This window comes from Alligator mississippiensis, chromosome 1 (assembly GCF_030867095.1).
Source record: "Alligator mississippiensis isolate rAllMis1 chromosome 1, rAllMis1, whole genome shotgun sequence".
In the NCBI taxonomy this organism is placed as follows: Eukaryota; Metazoa; Chordata; order Crocodylia; family Alligatoridae; genus Alligator; species Alligator mississippiensis.
In genome coordinates, this window is record NC_081824.1 from 470,655,799 (window position 1) to 470,675,662 (window position 19,864).

Genomic DNA, 19,864 nt, shown 5'->3' on the forward strand with positions numbered 1-19,864 from the left:
TGCTGCTGCCATTAAGCTCATGGAGCCAGCTTGTAGCTCAAGCCCTAAAGACTCTTGCTTTTAGAGCCACGCATCAGGGCTTTCGTCCCCTGCAAACACAGTCACCAAATGCATCATGACAAGCGCTCTCATACACCCGGGGTCTGCGCACCCTGCTGTGATCTCTGCCCAGGTGGAGCTGAACCGGAGCTACCGGATGCACATGCTGCAGCAGAAAGTGGCCAGCTCAATCTTCATCAACTCCCGGAGCGTGTTCCTGCGGACGGACCTGAAGGAGGGCCGCTACGTCATCATCCCAACCACCTTCGACCCCGGCCACGAAGGGGAGTTCCTGCTCAGGATCTTCACAGATGTGCCTTCAGACTGCCGGTGAGGAGCCTTCCCCCCTTCTCCACAGCAGCTGGTGGTGCCAGCCTCTGGGCTGAAATGGTGTAGGTGCCTGGCACCTGGTGATTGGGCACCTTTAACATAGAGAAGTAGGGCCCTAAGCTAGGCAGGATCAGCCCTATCCAAACCATCCTGTACAATCCATAATCTAAATACTACATGAGAGTACCCTGAGCCAACAGACATAACACCCTAGCCTGCCCCAGGTAATGCAGAGGAACCCCGGCAGCCAAAGTCCTGCTTCTATAAAAGCTTGTTAATATATGTTCAAGAGATCCCAGGTAAAGGGCTATGCCCAAACCCCCATAGTCTGTACCGATCTGATCATGGGGGGGAAATTCCTTCCTGACCCTAAATGTGGTGTCGTTCTGACCCTGAATAAAGGGACAAGACGCTCTAGCCAGGAACCGCCGGATTTAAATCCCAGTGGGAGCATTGGCACACCCAGTCACAATCCCCAGCCTTGGCTGCAGCCAGCACTCAAGTAGGGAAAATGAGGGTAGGAAGGGACCTCAGGAGGTCACATCTAGTCCAACCCCCTGCTCAAAGCAGGACCAGCCCCAACTACATCATCCCAGCCAAGGCATTGGCCTTTGAGGAAAGTTTAAAAATTCCCTGACACATGTAGCAGATAGGCAGGGAGGGGTAGCCAGCAACCCCCAGAGCAAAGCCTCCTCGCAAACCACTTGAGCAGCTGCTGGTTGTTGATGATGGGTATCTGGGTGATCTAATGGGTTAAAGACCTGGTGTCTAAACCGAGGTGAAGTTAGTGGGGAAGGGAAGGGTGATCCATTGATTACAGCCTGGGACTCAGGATGCCCAGTTTCAATCCCTGCTCTGCCACAGACTCTCTGCATCTCCTGGGGCAGCTCACTTTGACCATCAGTGATCCAGGTCCCCATCTTTAGAAAGAGCTTATGAATTTTCCTATCTCCTCGTTCTGGGTTCTTCAGAGGACACATACTAAAAGAGATTAGGTGCTTGTGTGCTCTGGGGATGGGGACCAGATAAAAGCAGTAACTGGGGAAACGGGGTAGAACTTGCTGCTAAAATGGGGCTCCCTCCCACACTGCATGTGGTGTGGAGCCCCAGCCCCCTGCCTGGTTTTCCCCACCGCTCAACAGGATTAACTTTTCGGTCACGAAACCCATAGCGGGGGTTTGCATCATCTTCCTTTCACTGGTGACCCAGTGTCAGGAACTGAGATGCCTCACGTCCAACCCCAAAGATGTCCTGAAAAATCTTGGGATCTGCCTCTGACCACAGAGCGATGGTGTGCCAACGTGAGAGAGAAGCTCAAGGCCCACGAACTCTGGGCTTGGTAACAGTGAAGATTTACTTGCCATTGATCTCCTTTGCAGAGAGCTGACCTTGGATGAGCCTCCTCACACCTGCTGGAGCAGAATGTGTGGCTATCCACAAATGGTGTCCCAAATCCATGTCCTAGCAGCGGCTGGGCTCAAGAATCTGGATTCCCAAGGAGGTATTGGCCTTTTATTTCATGTTCTGTCTAGGCACCAAGGAACCGGGACCTGGCTGTTTTGACTGGAAGGGTTTAGGACCAAGCCCTTTTGGTTAGCAGGTTACATTTCAGACCTACAGGACACACAAAATGCCCACCTTGTGTTTGGAGATCATGGTGCTGGGCACCTCTGAAATACAATAGAGGGATACGATTTGACTTTTAAGTGGTTATTTCACACCTGTATACATTGAGATTGCATTGCATCTCTGCAGAGGTGAGTCTGTATCTTATGAGGTCATTCACATCTGGACAGTGTGGGTGTATATCTCTACATGAGACATGATGCAGTGGAGAATCCAACCAACGTCCTCTTCAGGAGACAGTCTGGGGAGATAAGGTTTCCACCGTTCCCGTAGACTTCCCCAGCAGTCAGTATAGGTCTGTAAACTTCCAAGGGCCCGTATGGGTGGAAAGACCTATAAATGCCTCCAATCCTGCCCTACGCTTAGATCCTTGGATGTTAACAGAATGGCTTTGGGTAGTCGTATCATCACGCTAGGTCACAAACAAGGGAAGGAAGCCTTAAAGGGCAGGAGGCTCAACAGGGATCAAATGGCATAGACTCATAGTCATAGAAAATGAGGGTTGAAGGGACCTCAGGAGGTCACATCTAGTCCAACCCCCTGCTCAAAGCAGGACCAGCTCCAACTAGATCATCTCACCCAAGGCTTTGTCTAGTCGGGTCTTAAAAACCTCCAAGGATGGAGAGTCCACAATGTCTCTGGGTAACCTGTTCCAGTGTTTTACTTCCATCCTAGTGAGAAAGTTTTTCCTAATATCTAACTTCAACTTCCCTTGCTGCAGCTTGAGCCCATTGCTCCTTGTTCTGTCATCTGCCACCACTAAAAAAAGTCCAGCTCCATCCTCTTTCAAATTCCCATTTCAGGTAGTTGAAGGCTGCTATTAAATCCCTTCTCAGTCTTCTCTTCTCTAGACGAAATAAGCCCAGTTCCCTCAGCTTCATATTCAGTTTGTGGGCAGATGTTTGCCCTTCGTTGGGGCACACAAGCACAGACCCTTTTGGCAACATGGTGCTGTGCATCCTGCAAGCAGAGGATGGCCCTTGTGTCTAGCAGTGATCTTGAGGTCTTGTCAGCTGATGGCTTCAAACAGTGCAGGGAGATTTGTTACCTGCAGGCATGACCCATGCAGGGCACAACAGAGTTGCTGGGCAAACTCCATGGTCATCAAAACCAAGGGCGGGAGCCTTGATTATGCTGAGGTAAATCAGGAGCAACTCCATTTAATGCAAGCTAGGATCAGTTACCTAATGGCTATGACCCACCTCTAGGCATATAAAGACTTGGCTTCTAGTCCCAACACTGCCACTGACCTGCAGATTATCCTTGGTCAAGTTATTTTCCCCCCACCATTCCTGCACCACTCATTCCCCTTCCATTTTTGATTAGGCGCCTGGATACTACACCTTTGAGCCTGGTGTGAGAACCCACGTAGGACAGATGCTAATGGGGTGAAAGTCATTTCCAAATCAACGTGAAGTGAGAACGATGCAGGGCTAGGGCTTTCTCCTGCCCTTCATACATCTCCCTGGTTTTCATGGATTCGCACAATTTCACATGTTCTTTTGCTGGGCTGCAGACATGTTGGGGAAGGAGATTAGTCAAGGCAGCTCCTAAACATCAAAGCTCTCAAGTCCAAGGATCTGTTGAGATTAGTCTTGTGGCCACAATATTTACTTATTTTACCACAATGCCGCTTGCCTCTGGAGAAGTGGCTTTTCTCACCTACATGCAGCTGCTCAAGTTTCACTGCTTTAATCCATGAAGTCTGCACCCCTTCTCAACCAGTGTAGCGCCGCTGAGATCGGCGTAAAGGGGTCTTCCTGGCCTGCACGCTGCAGCTCGCTGTGGTTTCCCAAGTGATTATTTCTCTCCCGTGCCCCAACCCAACTCTTGTAGGAGGTTTCCGAGGGAGTGATTTACGGGGTGGAATTTGGCTGCGCCCGGTGGAATTTGAGCATTGCATGGTTCCTCTCGAAAGAGCAGGCGGATTTGGAAAGCATAGCTGTGCAGCTGTTTCTAATCTGTAAAGCAGGGAGCTGGGGGAAAGTTATCGAGGAGGTAATGGGGAAGCCAGCTGAACGTTTCCTCTGGGAGAAAGCTCCAAGAACAATGGCTGCTTGGCCCTTAGATACGAGCTGGTATGCTCCCGAGCTTTCCCAGCATGTTCCTAGATGAAGCGCTGCCACATGGCTGGGTTTCCTTTGTATCTATCCAAGCCAGCAGCACACACATGAACTGGCTGCTGAAACCCTGCAACAAAGATCGGTTCCCTGAAAACCCGGCAGCCTGGTCCTCTATCCTCCTGGGGAAGCATTGATTCACAAGGGACCGTTCTCTGCCCCGGCGACTCAAACACTTGACTGCGACACAGTTGTCTCCTTGCTGTCCTTGACTGGCCTGCTGCCCGTGCAGCCTGCCTGTTCCCGTCCATCCCCAGCACAGCTGCTACAATGGTCTTCCTTGTTCATGGATGTGTCTGCGTAGCACACTGCTCCTTGAAACTCCCTCGGGCCCCAGCAAAGCAACTGTAAGCTCTTGCCCTTCCCTTCCAGACCATGCATATTCCTACTCCATCCAACTCTTTCTTAACTTTCTCCACCTTGGCTCTACCCCCTTCTCCTTCCACTCTTGTCCACACCTAATGCACAGAGTACTTTCCCTCCACGTTCAAACCCTTCCTTAGGCCTTGTGTCTCCCGTGTTGCCCACAAGAACAGTAGGGCAGTGAAGCAAGCTGCCTAGGGAGCTTGTCCTATGTTCTTGTGACATGTGCAATGCTCAATAAGTGCAGCCAGGTAGGACGGTATGGGTTTCAGTCACTGCAATCATTCAACAGCTGTTTGAGGGGGCTTGAGTTGACACTTCCCATCCTATAGCCCTGGTTGGTTCTTTTTCACTTTCTCTGTGGTTTCCTCTTCCTTCCTGTCTCTTGCCGTAGGACAGGGGTGCTCAACCTTCAACCCATGGACTAGATCCATCTCACAACATCATGTCATCTGGCCGGTGGGGCTCCCTGTGGGGCTAGAAATTTGGTACCAGGAGAGTGGTGCCACCACTTCCTTGCTGCCAAATCTCCAGACCTACGGGTAGCTCCAAGCCCTGTCTGCTGAACCCGGCACCTGATCCCAGCATGCGATGCTGGGCCCCAAAGGCCCAATCTGGGTGTGGGAGGTGGAAAGGGGCAGTGCCAGGCCCCCAGGACTTAATACCAATGTGCAGGGGGTGGGAGGGGGCAGTGCCAAGTCCCCAGGGCCCAACCCCAGTGCACAGGGCAGGGAGGGGATGATGCTGGCCTTCAGGGCCTATCTGACCCACACCGAGTCTGTACCCATGGGGCCAAAAGGTTGAGTACCACTACTGTAGACAAACATCTGGCTACGAGTATGATTTAGAGTCCTGCAAATCCTTCAGTACGTGTTAGACTTCAAGCGTGTCTAAGCTCATTGGCACAAGTGGGTCTAATACACACTGAAAGTATAACATTTGCCCAAGTGCTGTCAGGATTGAGATGTAGATGATGCAAATCATTTTTTTTTCTGTGATTCTCTGATTCTGGGACTGGAAGCATCAGGGATGTTGGGTTAACTCCAGCAGGGTGAGGAGTCAAGGACCAGGAGCCAGGGCCTGAGTCAGCAGGGCAGAAAGCTGGAGGTGAAAATGGACCAGGAGCTGCTCGCAACCTAGAAGCCCCATGTGTTGAGCATAGATCATGTGCTGGGACAGTCCCTTGAAGTGAAATAGCTGGACCAAAGCTTGTCTTGCTACCCAGCTAGGAGAGTAGCTCGTTAGGCGCTGGAGCAGAGGCTTAACCCTTGGTGGTACTTCACTGAGCAGAACGACGGGGCAAGCACTCCGGTCCAAATGAGCTTTTCTTTCTCACTGAGGTGTGTAGCACTGGCAGCCAGGTGGGCCCTTCATGTCTCTGCAGTGTGTCCCTCAGTTTGGTCTGCACTTCTTTGAGTGACTGTCAAGGTTTTCCAAAGTGATTTTGGGTGTCCAGCTGGAGTCAGCTTATAGTTGACATAACTATCAGAACGTGCGGAGAATTTGCTCACTGGGAATCAGGGATCTGTGAAGTATTTCGGGTTGGATCATCCAAAATCTCTAATTCTACTGGAACACCTTGGCCTAAGTGTTGCAGCGATGTCATTTCGCTGCTTGGGAAGCATTGCCAAGCAGTTGCTCAGACACTGGCTCCTGCACAAGGCTGGCAGCACACGTGAGAGGAATGAGATTGAGCGCTGTACATCTGTAGGTCTTAAAGAGCATGGCCAAGGTGATCATGCATCACTGTCCCTCTTGATCAGGGCTGGTTGCCTGCCTTCGTTTGTGGGTTGCAGGGTATAACCACTGCACAAAGGACCCCAGGACCAAAGGAGAACATTAGTTTCTGCCAGACATTAATTCTCTTCCTTTTGCCAGCTGCTGACCCATACGTGATCATTAAATGTGAAGGTGAAAAAATTCGATCTCCAGTGAAGAAAAACACCCTCTCTCCAGAGTTTGATGTTAAAGGGCTCTTCTATCGCAAGAAGCCAGGACAGCCCGTCATTGTTCAGGTAATCAGGGGACAGTCTCTAGGCCATGAGTAGTGACAGCTATTTCTTATTCTTCTGCTTAGGCCAGCTCCTTAAATCCTTCTGTGCCTCAGTCCCTTTATCTGGGTAGTAGGTACATTGACCTCACTGGGGTCTTGCAAGGTTTGGTTATTTAACAGTTGAGAGCCACAGAAGTTAAGTACAAAGTGTTATTTTGCCAGGCTCTTCACCTGAAAGCTGGGCTTAAGGACATGTCATGCATCACGGAGGTCTTCCTGGCCACAATTTCAAACCTTTTCTCAGACAAATCAGCTTTCCCTTTTAAGACACATGCTCTGATTTTGCAGGGGTGAGTCTGCGAGAAAAGGTATATGTGGTGTGCAAGTAAGTATGGTACTTACGGAGCAATATTACTGGCTTTGTCCCAGTCCCCTATCTGTAAAGTGAAAACAACAGCACTTTCTTCCTCCCAACCTGTATTGTTTGGTGTATTTTGATTGCAAGCTCTTACAAGCAAGGTCCATCTCGTGCCAGGTGCATGTACAGCACCATGGAGCCCCAGACATATTTGGGGGGCCCCTGTTGTTGTAATGGAGATAGTAGAATAGAGCTGGAAAGGCAACCCTATGTGTCCTAGCTTCATGTTCACGGCCCAACTTGGAAAGAGCTTGCGTGGCCCACAAGTCACACCCCCCATTTGTGTTTTGCTTCCCTAGATCTGGAACCACAACCTTCTGAGTGACGAGTTCCTGGGTCAGGTGGCTCTAACAGCTGATCCCAATGACGTCCAGTCCATACACACCTTACATCTCCAAGACAAGGGCAACAAGCAGTCCAACGACCTTCCAGGAACCATCGCCGTGAAGCTTGTCAGCAGTAGCATCCTCACCAATGTCTAGCTACTCACAGACTCTTCTTCTAGGGCCATATATGTGTATACATTATATACAGCATATATACTGTCTGCAAGTTGTATGAACTATGCATGCATCCCAGTTAAAAGGGCCAGTCTTGTGTTTTCAATGTTTTAAAAAAAAAAAAGAAAAGGTGCCTTTTTGGGGAACCAAAACCATTTTTTTCTTCAGATGAGGCATCCTTTGCAGCCCATACTAAAGAAGTGTGTGCTGGTGTGACAGGGCTGAGCGTGTAATACATTCTGTGACAGCCAGAGCGAGATGCCACAATGCTGTTTGTTTACATGGGGGTGTCCCACACACGCACACGCAGGCGGACCTCTTGGTCCTCCCAAGCACTATGCATCTTAAGTCAACCTGCTTGGGTTTTAGACAGCCATATAGACCGTCATTTCCACCAGAGTCTCATTTGCATCATTATCTGTAGAAACACATTCAAGAAGTAGATAACAGTTGACCTGGAAGTTTGTATGTGTTCTTAGCATGGGTTTGTACGTTGGCCGTAAGGCAACCGGATGAAGAAAGTATCAAGGTATTTCCACGGTCTTTCTAAAGCCCAGCCAAACTGGTACCGCTTGACAAGACAAAGATTATGGATGTTTCATCTAGGATCTGCTGTCTCCACATGATCTATCTTGCCAAGTATCAACCCGAGTCTTTCACTGATAACTGTGAGAGTGGGATATAGAAAAAGCCAACATCCATAGCAATTTGGACCACACACAGCACAGAGCAGGTAGCCAACAGTGGCATACCAAGGTCCAGCAAGAGATGCCATGTTCAGACAAAGAGGGGATACCGAGGCATCGGTCATGAAAGCCTGAAGCTAGCAGAGCCAGTGTTTGGAGAGCGTTGCTCAGTAGGGGCCATCGCAACCAACTGGTACAGGTTTTCAGTGTATAATTTGAGTACCCAGCACCTCTATCCTTCATAATTTTTTACAAACTAGACCTAATTCTTCTCTTATGTGTTTTTATACTGGCATTGTAGCTTCTACCTTGCCATGAAGGAAGGAAGAGGAAAACTGGTCCTAGCACACCTTGAAAAGACAAGGACATAATTCATTGTAGAGGCTGGTTATCACTTTTAATTACCAGTACACTGATTACTTATTTGAGAGACCCCTCCTTATTGGAGCTGGCTCACCCTGAAGTATTTCACAGATACTGACAATTCTGCTGTGTCTCTGGGCCTTGATCTGCCATCTGGTTTACCATGCAAACTATATTAAAGTTGTGTCATTTGTTCCCATTGGTAGCAGAACTGGGCTCTTTTTAGGGGATCATTTTTGGGAAGCAAAGCAGTGGATCCTAGTCTCTTCCTTGAGTGTCTGGCAAAGGCAGGTTTCAATGCATTACAGCTTTCTCAATGTGCCTTTAATAATTGTAAGATGGGAGAATTTTCCGTTTAAACCTTCTAAGTGGTTAACGAGAACCAAGCCTTTTGCTGTTGGCCACAGGCAACATATGGAGATGAGTATTGTACTGCTTCATGGACAGACATTGATAACTTTGTTTTATAAATTGGTTTAGGACAGCTTTAGAAATGGTTTTTCACCCCCGGACCAACCTGAGTCGTATTTCAACGGGAAAGTAAAGCGGAATGAGCCCTTTCATCAGAGCAGGCAATTTTGTGCCTGAAGCACTACATTTCTGTGTTGATTTGGCAAGACGGTTTTTCAAGATGCACAAAGTCCTGCTAAACGGGTGATTTTCCTGCCACGTGGAGTATGTTTCCTTCATTCTCATTTCAACTACATGTGCTTCAAGAAGCAGCCAAAGTAGCTCAACAGAGGTCTTTATTAGCGGGGTGCCAGTTAAAGGAGCCCTCTGTACAGCTTTCCAGAGCAGTGGCGTTAATCTGTTGTGGGTATTGCTGGCACATTGGCCTGTCTGGTGATTTGCTTAGGCCTTACTTGTGGTTCTGCAGGATTGGAGGCAGGTTCTGGCCCGCAGCGTCCCCCCGCCATGTGCTAACCATTCCTGCATGGTGTTGAGCATCCTCAACTCCCACCAATATACCATTGGGAACTGTAGGCGTTCAGTACTTTTGACACTGGGGCTTTACTTCCCAGATCTGAAGACCTCCAGTCAATGAAGAAGTTGAGATTTGGGCGCTGCTTGGCTGCAGCAAAACCTTGGGTCCAGCTGACCCCGACATTCAGAGGCATTCAGATTCGGGTCCACATTTCATGCTCAGGGCTTGTGTCTAGAGATCACTTTGGCAATAGCAGTCCAATTTCTCTCCAGGCCACACCGACTGCTGTCTACGATCAGGGGAGTAGAGAGGACGTTAAAACAGCTGGGCTTGTGTAGCCTACAGACGTGCAGGCGGAGAGGGGACATGATGGCTCTCCACAAATACATCGGGGAGGTAAACCCCAGGGATGGAGCACAGCTGTTCAAGCTATAGGATAGTGTTGGCACGAGAACAAGTGGGTGTAAACTGGTCATGAACTGGCAGTTCAGGATGGAAATTAGGAGGTTTCTAAGCCTCAGTTTGAGCTTCTGCAACAGTCTTCCACAAAGAAGAGTGGGGATGAAAAACACCCCCAAACCAAACTGCTTTAAAGATAGAGCTTGGTCTGTGTATGAAAGGCAAGGTAGGAGCTGGTCACCTCTAGAAGTCAAGGCCTGGACTTGATAGAGGTGCCTTCCAGGCTGAGGTTACTATACGCTGAATAGAAAGTGATACTGGCCCCATTGCTAGAGCAGCTTTGGCCAGGAAATGTGCAGCCTCTGGGCCAGATTGCACATCCCTTACTCTTGCTGAATAGCCCGTCAATCCAGAGCAGCCCCATTGAAGCTGCTTTGAGAGGCTTGCTCTGCACCTAAGGCTATCAGGACCCTTTAACCAGGGAAAGTCACAGAGCGCACAGACTATTTTGCCTATCCCTTACAGAGAAACAAGCCATAGCGACAGGAGAGATGGTTGTTTACAGCCTTTTCCATCAAATATATATATATATATCAGGACCAAAATGTCTTAATATTTGTAATCCTTTTTGCCTTTTTGTTCAGTTTTGCTTTTTTTTAAAGCCTCCTAAATTCTAGAAGAAAATGTTTTTTTCCCTTTCAAGGAGATAACGGGAACACCCTTTATTACATGATTTCTTAGGCTCTCGTCTTTTCTCTTTAAAAATGATTTGGGAGAGGAGTTACTGAAATGCCATTGTTAACTTTGCTAACTTTCAACGTCTGTAAAACTAAGTTAGCTCTTGCTTTTGAAGATGAGCGCTCTAAAGCGATCGCCTAAGAGATGCCTTTGATTTGTTGCCTGTTTCTTCTGCCAATAATTTCACTGTATATGAAGAATCATGATGGCACTTGGTTCATCAAGCTTCATGACGTGCACGTGTTAAAACGGGACAGGACAGTGTCTTCCTACATGAAAAGCATTGACGTGTCGCATTGTATGAGATCAACAAGCAGTCCAAGCATAATGCCAAACTTGTACAGATGTAAACCTTCTATAAATAAATTGTGTATATTTTCTTTGGACTCCGTCACTTCAAGGTAACGTGGTCTTTCACGAACCCAGGCCTGCCATGTGGGTTGTGGTTTTTTTTCTCATCTTTCTGCATGTTTTAATACAGTGAGCTCCATTTTGAATCGGTTTCTTTGCCAACTTGGATGGGGGGAGATGGTTTCTCCACCAGCTGTAGATTTGTTATTTCATTAACTTGCTTAAAGTTCTTCCTTCAAAGCGGAGAAAATGGAGTTGGGCTGCACCACGTCGTATTGGCGGGGACCGGGGAAGCTTGTGTCCTGATGAGATGCGTTCTGCAACGTCCAGAACAGCATTGCAAGCAGACATGTAACATCAGACACATGATTTACCTTGCTCGCTTCAAGTACCTAGGAAGCCGAGTGTAGAGAAGTTCAAGTTCAGGATGGGGAAGTGTTCGAGGATATGGGAGCTCACACGGGGCAAGAGTCGTAGCCAATATTTTTTAATCTAGGTTGTTAGTTAGCAGCCGAGTGGAGATGGCCTGACATTGCTAAAGTCACTAAGTACGTATGTAGACGGTGTGTAAATGCAGTTCCAGTTCACCCTGCTCGCGTCCCTAGAAAACCATTAATGAAAAAGTGGGTGCATCCTTCTTGCTGCTTTTTCTGACTCGCTCGTCAGGGTCAGGTGAGGGTATGCTTCAAAAGCAGGTGCAACGTGGATTTTCCAGCGCTTGACAAGGATGGAAAAAATGCTCAAGTCTGACTAGTGGGCCCCATTTGGATCCTCTAAACCAAAACACTCAATGTCTACAGGCTGTCCAGCAACCAAAGAGATTTTGTAAGACTAACTGAAATACTTCATGGTCCCTAATTCACGCTTACATGGACATTTGGAGAGCTAATGACTCCACACGTCCTATCATAATAGGTGGCAAGACCCAGGAGATGCTTCATCACGTGGCTTGTGGGCAGCTTTTATGCTCCTTCATGATGACAAAGAGAGTAGCCTCAAACTGGTTTCATCGGTTGAGGCCTAAAAGAAGCAGGGCAGCCCTCATGTGGGCTTTTATTTAATTTTTTTAAAACTTTTTTGTTTTACTTTTCTGACTGAGTTCCCTGTCAATAGAAGTCCTCATCAAGTGATGGTAGCAGCTGTATTTGGCCTTGCTTAAATCAAAATTCATGGATGCACTTCCTATCCAGGATTTAACCCAATCCTTTTAGATCTCTGCAGTTTACCTACAAAAACATGATATGAGCCAAAAATGTCGCTAGCAAAAGTGAGTTCCCTCTGTAGCACCCCACTTAAGCAATCTCTGTTGGAAGGAGGACTGGGAGGTTGAAAATGAGTCTCCTTGCATTTAGTTTCTTAAGGCATTTTCACATGTGCTCTGGGGTGGGGGGTGGGGATGCTTTAATTAGAGTGGCTCCAAGAGCCACTAATTACAGCACCAGAACGTCTCACGTATCAGTGTCCTTGCGCTTCAAAATGGTGGCAGGGGCACTTCATCTAAAGTTTGTCGAATGAGTTTTAGTTAAAGCACCCCTGCCACCGTTGTGAAGTGCAGGGATGCTGATACACGAGACGCAGAGGCTGGCGGGAGCATGGTAATTACCACGATTAATCAATTAATTGAGGCTGCTCCCATGCGCTGTAATTGCAGCGTATCAGAGAAGCCACCTGGCTCATGTACAGGCACCTAAGGCCCAGCAATGAAGTTTTAAAGCAGAGGAGATACCGAACAATTTACACAGGGAATTGATGCATAAGCAAACGCCACGAAACAGCACTTTTGCGTGTTCCTTGCAAACAAGAACAGTGGAAAACAGAAAAGTGCCAAATACTGTTGCTTCAAATGCCAGAAATGTTGATGTCAATTGAATTCCCAGAAACTCTGGAAAAGGATCTAACCTTGTGAAATAAGAGCGGTGCATTCGAGTTCTCTGATCCACTGAAAGAGCCCAAATTGGAGGATACAGCAGGCTAAATCCATCAGAGCGCTGCGTTCCTGCCAAACCTCATGCTGATTTCCATAAGATTTGTTCTCACAACACTGGAAAAATAAATGATGCCATTCTGAAGAGTGGATGCGAAGGCAGCTAATAAACTATAGAGAACATAAGGTTCAGGAGCCCAGCCAAGAGGATGTCTGGGGTGTGATAGAGTAATTTCAATGTACTAAAACAAGCAGAAAAGATAGATAGAGCTGTGTGGTCTCCTACTTTGAATTATGCAGCAGAACATCCTCCTACACTGCAGAAGACGAGAAAGAAATGGTCCGATGGGCCATTTACACTGAGAAGAGAAGCAACGACTTGCAAGTGCCCACCGCAAGACAATTCTTTATAGGAATAGGATCATGGGGAAGTAGGGCTGGAAGGGACCTCACAAGGTCGTCTACTCCAGTCTCCTGTCCAAGGCAGGATCATCCCTGAATAAATCATCTCAGCCAGGTGTTTGTCCAACCTGCTCCTGAAAACTTCCAAGGATGGAGAGTCGAGTTGCTCTAGGTAACCATTTCCAATACTTCACCACTGTCGCAGTCAGAAAATTCCTCCTAATCTCTAGCCTAAACTCCCACTGCTGCAGCTTGAGCCCACTGCTCCTAGCCTTGTCCTCTTTGGCCATAGAGAAAAGCCCATCTCCATGCTCTCTGTAATTGCCCTTCATGTATCTGGAGACTATTATCCAATCCCCTCTCACTTTCTCTCTCCTTCAAACTAAATAACCCTAGTTCTTTTAGCATTTCCTCTTAAGTCTTGCTGCTCAGGCTCCTAATCGCACTACACTGGACTCTTTCCAAACTGTTCACAACCTTCTTGACACATGGGGCCCAAAACTGGGCACAGTGCTCCAGGTGAGGCCTCACCGGTGCTGATTAAAGTGGAAGAATCACTCCTGTTGATTGGCAAGTGACCGTCCTGCTAGTCTTAGAGCAGCAGCTAGCAGTGCCAACTGGAATCAAACCCTATTGTGGTAGGTCTGGGCTGGCAAAGTGAGAAAGAGGTCCTTTCCCAAAGAGCTGCCATTGGAGGAAACATGCAATAATAATAATGTAATATATATATGTGTGTGTGTGTGTGTGCGCGCGTGCAAAGTGTGGGCAGGGCAGCAGAAGGGCAAAGGGACTTGCCCAAGGTCACATTGCTGGTCAGTGGCAGAGCTAGGACTGCATCCTGACTCTTCAGTCACAGGTTAACATCTATCCACCAGGCCAGGGTTCAGCTACGTATGGTCTACAGGGCAGATTGGGCCCATGGAGCCTTTGGATCTAGCGCATGGGCCTAGCTTCGGTGGCACGCATTGGCGGGGGCTCTCTCTGTGCCTTGCTGCGGTCGGCTGCCTGGGGCTGTGGCAGAGGGGGAGCTCTATCTGCAGTTAAGCAGCGTGGCCTCTGGTGGAGGGGGGCGTTTGCCAGGCAAAGCTGCAGCTGAGCAGGGACAGGGAGAGGTCCCCATGCTGGAGCAGCTAGGTCCCCATGCCTGCCCGCTTCCCACCCTAGCAGGGTCATTCTTGTCCTGCTGCTGGAATAAGCTGCCGACCCCTGTGCTAGACCATGAAGTGGCAAGGAGTCTTCTTCTGTTGCATGATTGTTTCATAACGTGTAATACATGCAGCAGATGCTGTGGGATGTCTGCGTTTCATTTGATAGTCTGTGCTCCAGTAGATGAACATGGGTAGGTAGGGGTGTAAGCAAAATAAAAGGATGGTCTAATAAAAAGTATCATCTCTGAACCAAGAGTTCTAGATCTTTGCATTTCTTGCAGGCTAAATGAGAGGTACTGTGGGGGCAGACCCTAATCCACCTGTTAGTCAGCCGAGTGATATATTAAGTGCAATCCTACGCCACCCTGCCTGACACCCTTTGGTGCACCTTCATCTTAGCTTTCAGGCAAAGAGCTGCAAGGAGAAAAAGAAGGGGGTGCTTTTTGGGATTTGAATGAGGTGGAGTAGGATTATGCTTACATGCCTAATAGCTGAAACAGGATCCAGCCTCAGCCCTTTAAGCAACTTTATTGTTCTTCTCAGGCCCCGTGTTCCTTACACGCTTCATAGATTCATAGATGTTAGGGTTGGGAGGGACCTCAACAGATCATCGAGTCTGACCCCCTGCCTGGGCAGGAAAGAGTGCTGGGTCAGATGACCCCAGCCAGGTGTCTATCCAGCCATCTCTTAAAGACCCCCAAGGCAGGGGAAAGCACCACCTCCCTTGGAAACCCATTCCAAATGTTGGCCACTCTTACCGTGAAGAAGTTTTTTCTGATATCTAGCCTAAATCTGCTCTCTGTCAGTCTGTGACCATTGTTCCTTGTTACCCCAAGAGGCGCCCGATGAACAGAGCATCTCCGATCCCTTGCTGCGCCCCCCCTAATGAATTTGAAGGTGGCCACAAGATCTGCTCTCAGCCTTCTCTTGCGGAGGCTGAAGAGGTCCAGGTCCCTCAGTCTGTCCTCATAGGGCTCATCCTGTAAGCCCCTAACCATACAAGTGGCTCTCCTCTGGACCCTCTCGAGTCTATCAACATCCTTCATGAAGTGCAGTGCCCAAAACTGGATGCAGTACTCCAACTGTGGTCTAACTAATGCCGCATAGAGGGGAAGTATCACCTCCTTAGATCTATTCGTCGTGCATCTGCTGATGCACGATAAAGTGCAGTTAGCTTTGCTGATGATTTCATCACACTGACGACGCGTTCATCTTGGAGTCCACTATGACTCTGAGATCCCTTTGCACTTCGGTGCTGCTGAGAGGGTCACTTCCCAGCCAGTCAGTGTGCTGGATATTTTTGCACCCTAGGTGCAGCACTCTGCACTTGTCCTTGTGCACAATATCTTATTGTGTACTGCCCAGTTTTCCAACCTGTCCAGGTCTGCCTGCAATCGTTCACTACCCTCTGGAGTGTGTGCTTCACCCCACAATTTAGTATCGTCCACAAACTTGGACAGAGTACGCCTCACTCCCACATCCAAGTCACTGATGAAGACATTGAAGAGTACAGGTCCAAGGACTGAGCCCTGCGGGACCCCACTACCCACGTCCTTCCAGGTCGATACCGACACATCTACTACCACTCTCTGGGTGAGACCGCTACGCCAATCTGCCACCCACCAGACCATGTAAACATCTGTCACAGCTTCTTAATTTATTTATGAGAATGGGATGAGATACCGTATCAAAGGCCTTGCTGAAGTCCAAGAAAATGACATCCATCTCTACTTTGGTGTCTAAGCGTTTTGTGACCCTGTCATGAAGCAAAACCAGACTGGTCAGGCATGATCTATCTGCCACAAATCCATGCTGGTTGTCCTGCTGCATTATTTTTCCTCCTGCACTCCCACAAATATGATCCTTCATAATCTTTTCTAAGACCTTTCCAAGCATGGAGGTGAGACTGACTGGCTATAATTACTCGGATCCTCCTTTCTCCCCTTCGCGAAAATAGGGTCACATTAACCCTTTCCCAGTCCTCTGGGACCTGACCCGAGCTCCACGAGCACTCAACCAGCCATGCCAGTGGTTCTACACTTCCCCTTGTCCTGTATCCCCCAGGCCTTGTTCACCCTCAAACTTGTCCCCTCCGTCTTCCCCAGCTGACCCCAGCCACTTCTCCGTCTCTTCTAACATGCCACCTTTCCAGTCCACCCCCGTCTGCTCCTGTTCCCTCCTTGCTCCCTATCCCGATATCATTGACCCCCTCACTGGTTTTGGTCTCCTAATCTTGGAGCTCAAGAACTGCCATCTCCTGTAAGGGCACCTTGAGTCACATCTTCCTGAGACCAGTGGGAGGTGATGGCCTTCTTTACAAAGGGACACCTTCAATCCCATTAATGTAAAGGTGAAAAGGTGTTAGAGACCAACTCTGAGATCAGGCTGTGCCTTTCCCAAGAGCTTACAAGGAGGATCAAATGTAGATACAGCTCTTTGTCTGCTGCAACCATGGCTGATGTATGAGCTGCATCACCAAAAAAGCCAGCAGATCACATTGGACCTTGGACCTTTCTACTCAGGTCTCCCTGCTTGTGGTGCTCTTGCCCTCTCACAGACACCCCTCATTAAAAACCCCATCGTGCACTTGCGGCGTTTAATCCTGGGCTCACGGTGCTGTTCAGTCTGGCCGGGAGACTGCCGTTCAGTGCCGTGGCTGAGAAACAACTGCCACCTTTTTCACTGCACATTGCACGAGCAGCGGCTGCTCCGTGTATATGCCATGTGAGGAAATGCTGGTGCCTTCACCCATCCACCAGGAACCAGGGTTATCCCAGTCGATTGGAAAACTCCCATCCAAACCAGGGGAGAGGCTTGCTTCGCAGGCCAATTTAGGATCCCTTTGGTTTCTTGGAAATAATTGGGTAGCTTGTAAAGCCAGAAAAACAAAGCAGGATAAACCACCATGTCATCAGCAGATGCTTGTTCCCATCGGCCAAACTGAAGGAGCCCGAGAAAGTTGCCTTAGTTCTGTAATCCTTCTGCTGGGCGGCAGCACCAGGGCTGGGTTCACATTTTGGGGTCCCTCATCAATTTATACTTGTGACTCCAGCCCCCTCCCCAGAAACCTGGGAACACTGACTTAATTACTAGAGCGTCCCACACAAACAACCCCCCAGCAAACAGTGTAACCAAAAAAAACCCATTTAATGCAGAAAACAGGAAAAAAACCACCAAATGCAATGTGAAACACCTCAAGAAAGAAAAAGGGGAAGAAAAGGAGGAAAGAGGAGTTCCCAGACACTGGGACAATTCTCCCTCCCTCTCTCCTCTACCTGAGCTTCCCTTTTTGCTATCTGCACTGCTTCTCCCTTGGAGGAGACTTCACTCTTCAGCAGCCCCTGGCAGCTTCTCCTCCCCCAAACCAGTTCAGGAAAGCCTACAGAGTTTAAACCCACATTTGGGCTTGTAACTGCAGTAAATGCACACTGCAGTCAGTGGAGTTTAGTCAATTTGCAGGGTCCTTACTGAGACTGAGACATTTCCAGAGGGCCCTCTGCCTGGGGCTCCCCAGCCCCACGTCCCACTTTAGAGCAAGCCAATCGCACCCCCAAGCTGCTCTGCCCCAGGCTCAGGGGAAGGGACCGCCCCGGAGAAGGAGCCCTGCAAAGAGCAAGGGGGATGCAGCAGGGCTTAGTCCTTGCAAACATCCTGGCTGAGCCTAACCTGTGAGCAAAGGCTCTGTCCTCCCAGGGGGTGCAATAGGAAGTGCCTGCACCTGCACCCCCACCATCGGTCCTGCTGGATGGCCTCAGTACCAAGCTCTTGGGTGGAGATCTGGCCTCTCTTGGAAATGCAGGTCCCCCAAAGGATCCCCTTTGCCCTTTTTGTTTCATAAGGTCTGTGATAGTGACCTTCAACTGGTACCTGAGCCATTGTCTCTCTTGTGTGGTGATCAATGTGCAATGGCAGGCAGAGATTTACCAGCTTGGTAGATGCAGGCGGTTTGTATTGGCAGTAGCAAGCGACTGCCTGGGTGGTTTGGGAATTGAATTAAAGCTACTGGTCGTGCTGGTAATCTGTGAGAAAATGTGCTAGGAGGGCCCGGGCTGTTCCAGCTGGGCTAGGGACAGAAATGACACATAAACCAGTATAAGTGATTGCAAACCAGTTCAAATCTATAATGCAACAGAAGTTCAGTGCACATAAACCACTTTCAAAATGGTAACAGTGTAAGATAAACCTGGATGGATCTAGTATCAGACTTAACTAATTTAGGTTAAATCGGTTTATTGAACTTCTGTCCCAGATCCCCTCCAGATTCAAGCCATCGGCTCCAGCAGACCGGGAAGGCATGCTCTACTGCCCCCCACCCCCTGCCCCGGCTTCTGGCCTGGGCCACTGCAGGCATGTGGCTGAATTTCTGCAATCAAAAGTGAATGTCTGTTCACTTGCTTATCTGTTCAATCTATGCAGTTTAGACAAAACTTTGGAGATTGAATTGATTCAGCCTCAGGATTTTTTATTGTATGTACTCAGCCCTGGAGTGGGACTCATCACAAGGAGAGTGGGGACAGATCTGTATCCTGCTGATCCTTGAACTACACGATGGGCGGTTGCAAAGAGGATGGAGCTGGACTGTCCTCAGTGGTGGCAGATGACAGAACAAGGAGCAATGGGCTCAAGCTGCAGCAAGGGAAGTTTAGGTTAGATACTGGGGAAAATCTTTCTCACTAGGAGGGTAGTAAAGCATTGCAACAGGCTACCCAGGGAAGTGATGGACCCTCCATCCTTGGAGGTTTTTAAGACCCAGCCAGAAAAAGCTTTGGCTGGGATCATCTAGTTGGGGGTGGTCCTTCTTTGAGCAAGGGTTGGACTAGATGTGACCTCCTGAGGTCCCTTTCAACCCTAATTTTCCATGATTCTTGTGACCTGGGAGGCTGGAGTTCAATATATAATAGTAGCTGTTACTGCTTATCACTTCACTTCTGATTTGATACGTAAGGCTTCAGCGTCTCTGGATAATATGGTTAATATGATCTAGTAGCAACAGCCCTTTATATTGATGCAGTACCTTTTTTTAATCCCAAAGGATTCCAAAGTATTTAACAAATTGATAGGAAACTTGACACAACACCTGAAAGGTGAAAGTAGGCTGTCCATCAGATCATGAAGCCAAGTAGTAAGAAAAGGCTTATCCTTTTCCTTTATTTAATTAATTGTTATTGTGTATTTTCACTAACGGCCTAAACATAAAATGTAAGAGTGGGCTAATGAAAATGGCTGACAACACACAGTTGGGAGGCACTTGTGAATGCAGAGGATATCGTAGCAGAAGAAATGGATGATTTTGAGGACTGGAGTAATAGAAATAAGATGAAATCTAATAGTATGAAGTGCAAGATCATGCGGTTTGGGACCATGACCAAGGATTTCTACTGTAAGCTGTTTGTTGGTTGGAAATGACAGAAGAGGAGAAAACAGCAGTGTGTTAGTTGACCATAGGGTGACTATGAACCACCAACGTGGTGTGGCTATGACAAAGGCAAATGTGACTCTAGGCTAGGATGTACCAGATGAGGGATGTCTAGTATCAACA

General features: G+C 48.4%; 1 protein-coding gene across 2 annotated transcripts in view; it reads left to right on the forward strand.

Annotated features, from left to right (window-relative positions):
• The window catches only part of CAPN5 (calpain 5), a 97,137-nt gene extending 86,251 nt beyond the window's left edge, over window positions 1-10,886 (forward strand). For both annotated transcript variants that reach the window (XM_006264031.4, XM_019479390.2), the window contains exons 10-13: window positions 173-369; window positions 1,749-1,870; window positions 6,357-6,493; window positions 7,189-10,886. In XM_006264031.4, the coding sequence (XP_006264093.2) occupies window positions 173-369; window positions 1,749-1,870; window positions 6,357-6,493; window positions 7,189-7,371 (639 nt within the window). In that variant the 3' untranslated portion in view covers window positions 7,372-10,886. The remainder of the gene's footprint in view (window positions 1-172; window positions 370-1,748; window positions 1,871-6,356; window positions 6,494-7,188) is intronic.
• The last annotated feature ends 8,978 nt before the right edge of the window (window positions 10,887-19,864 follow it).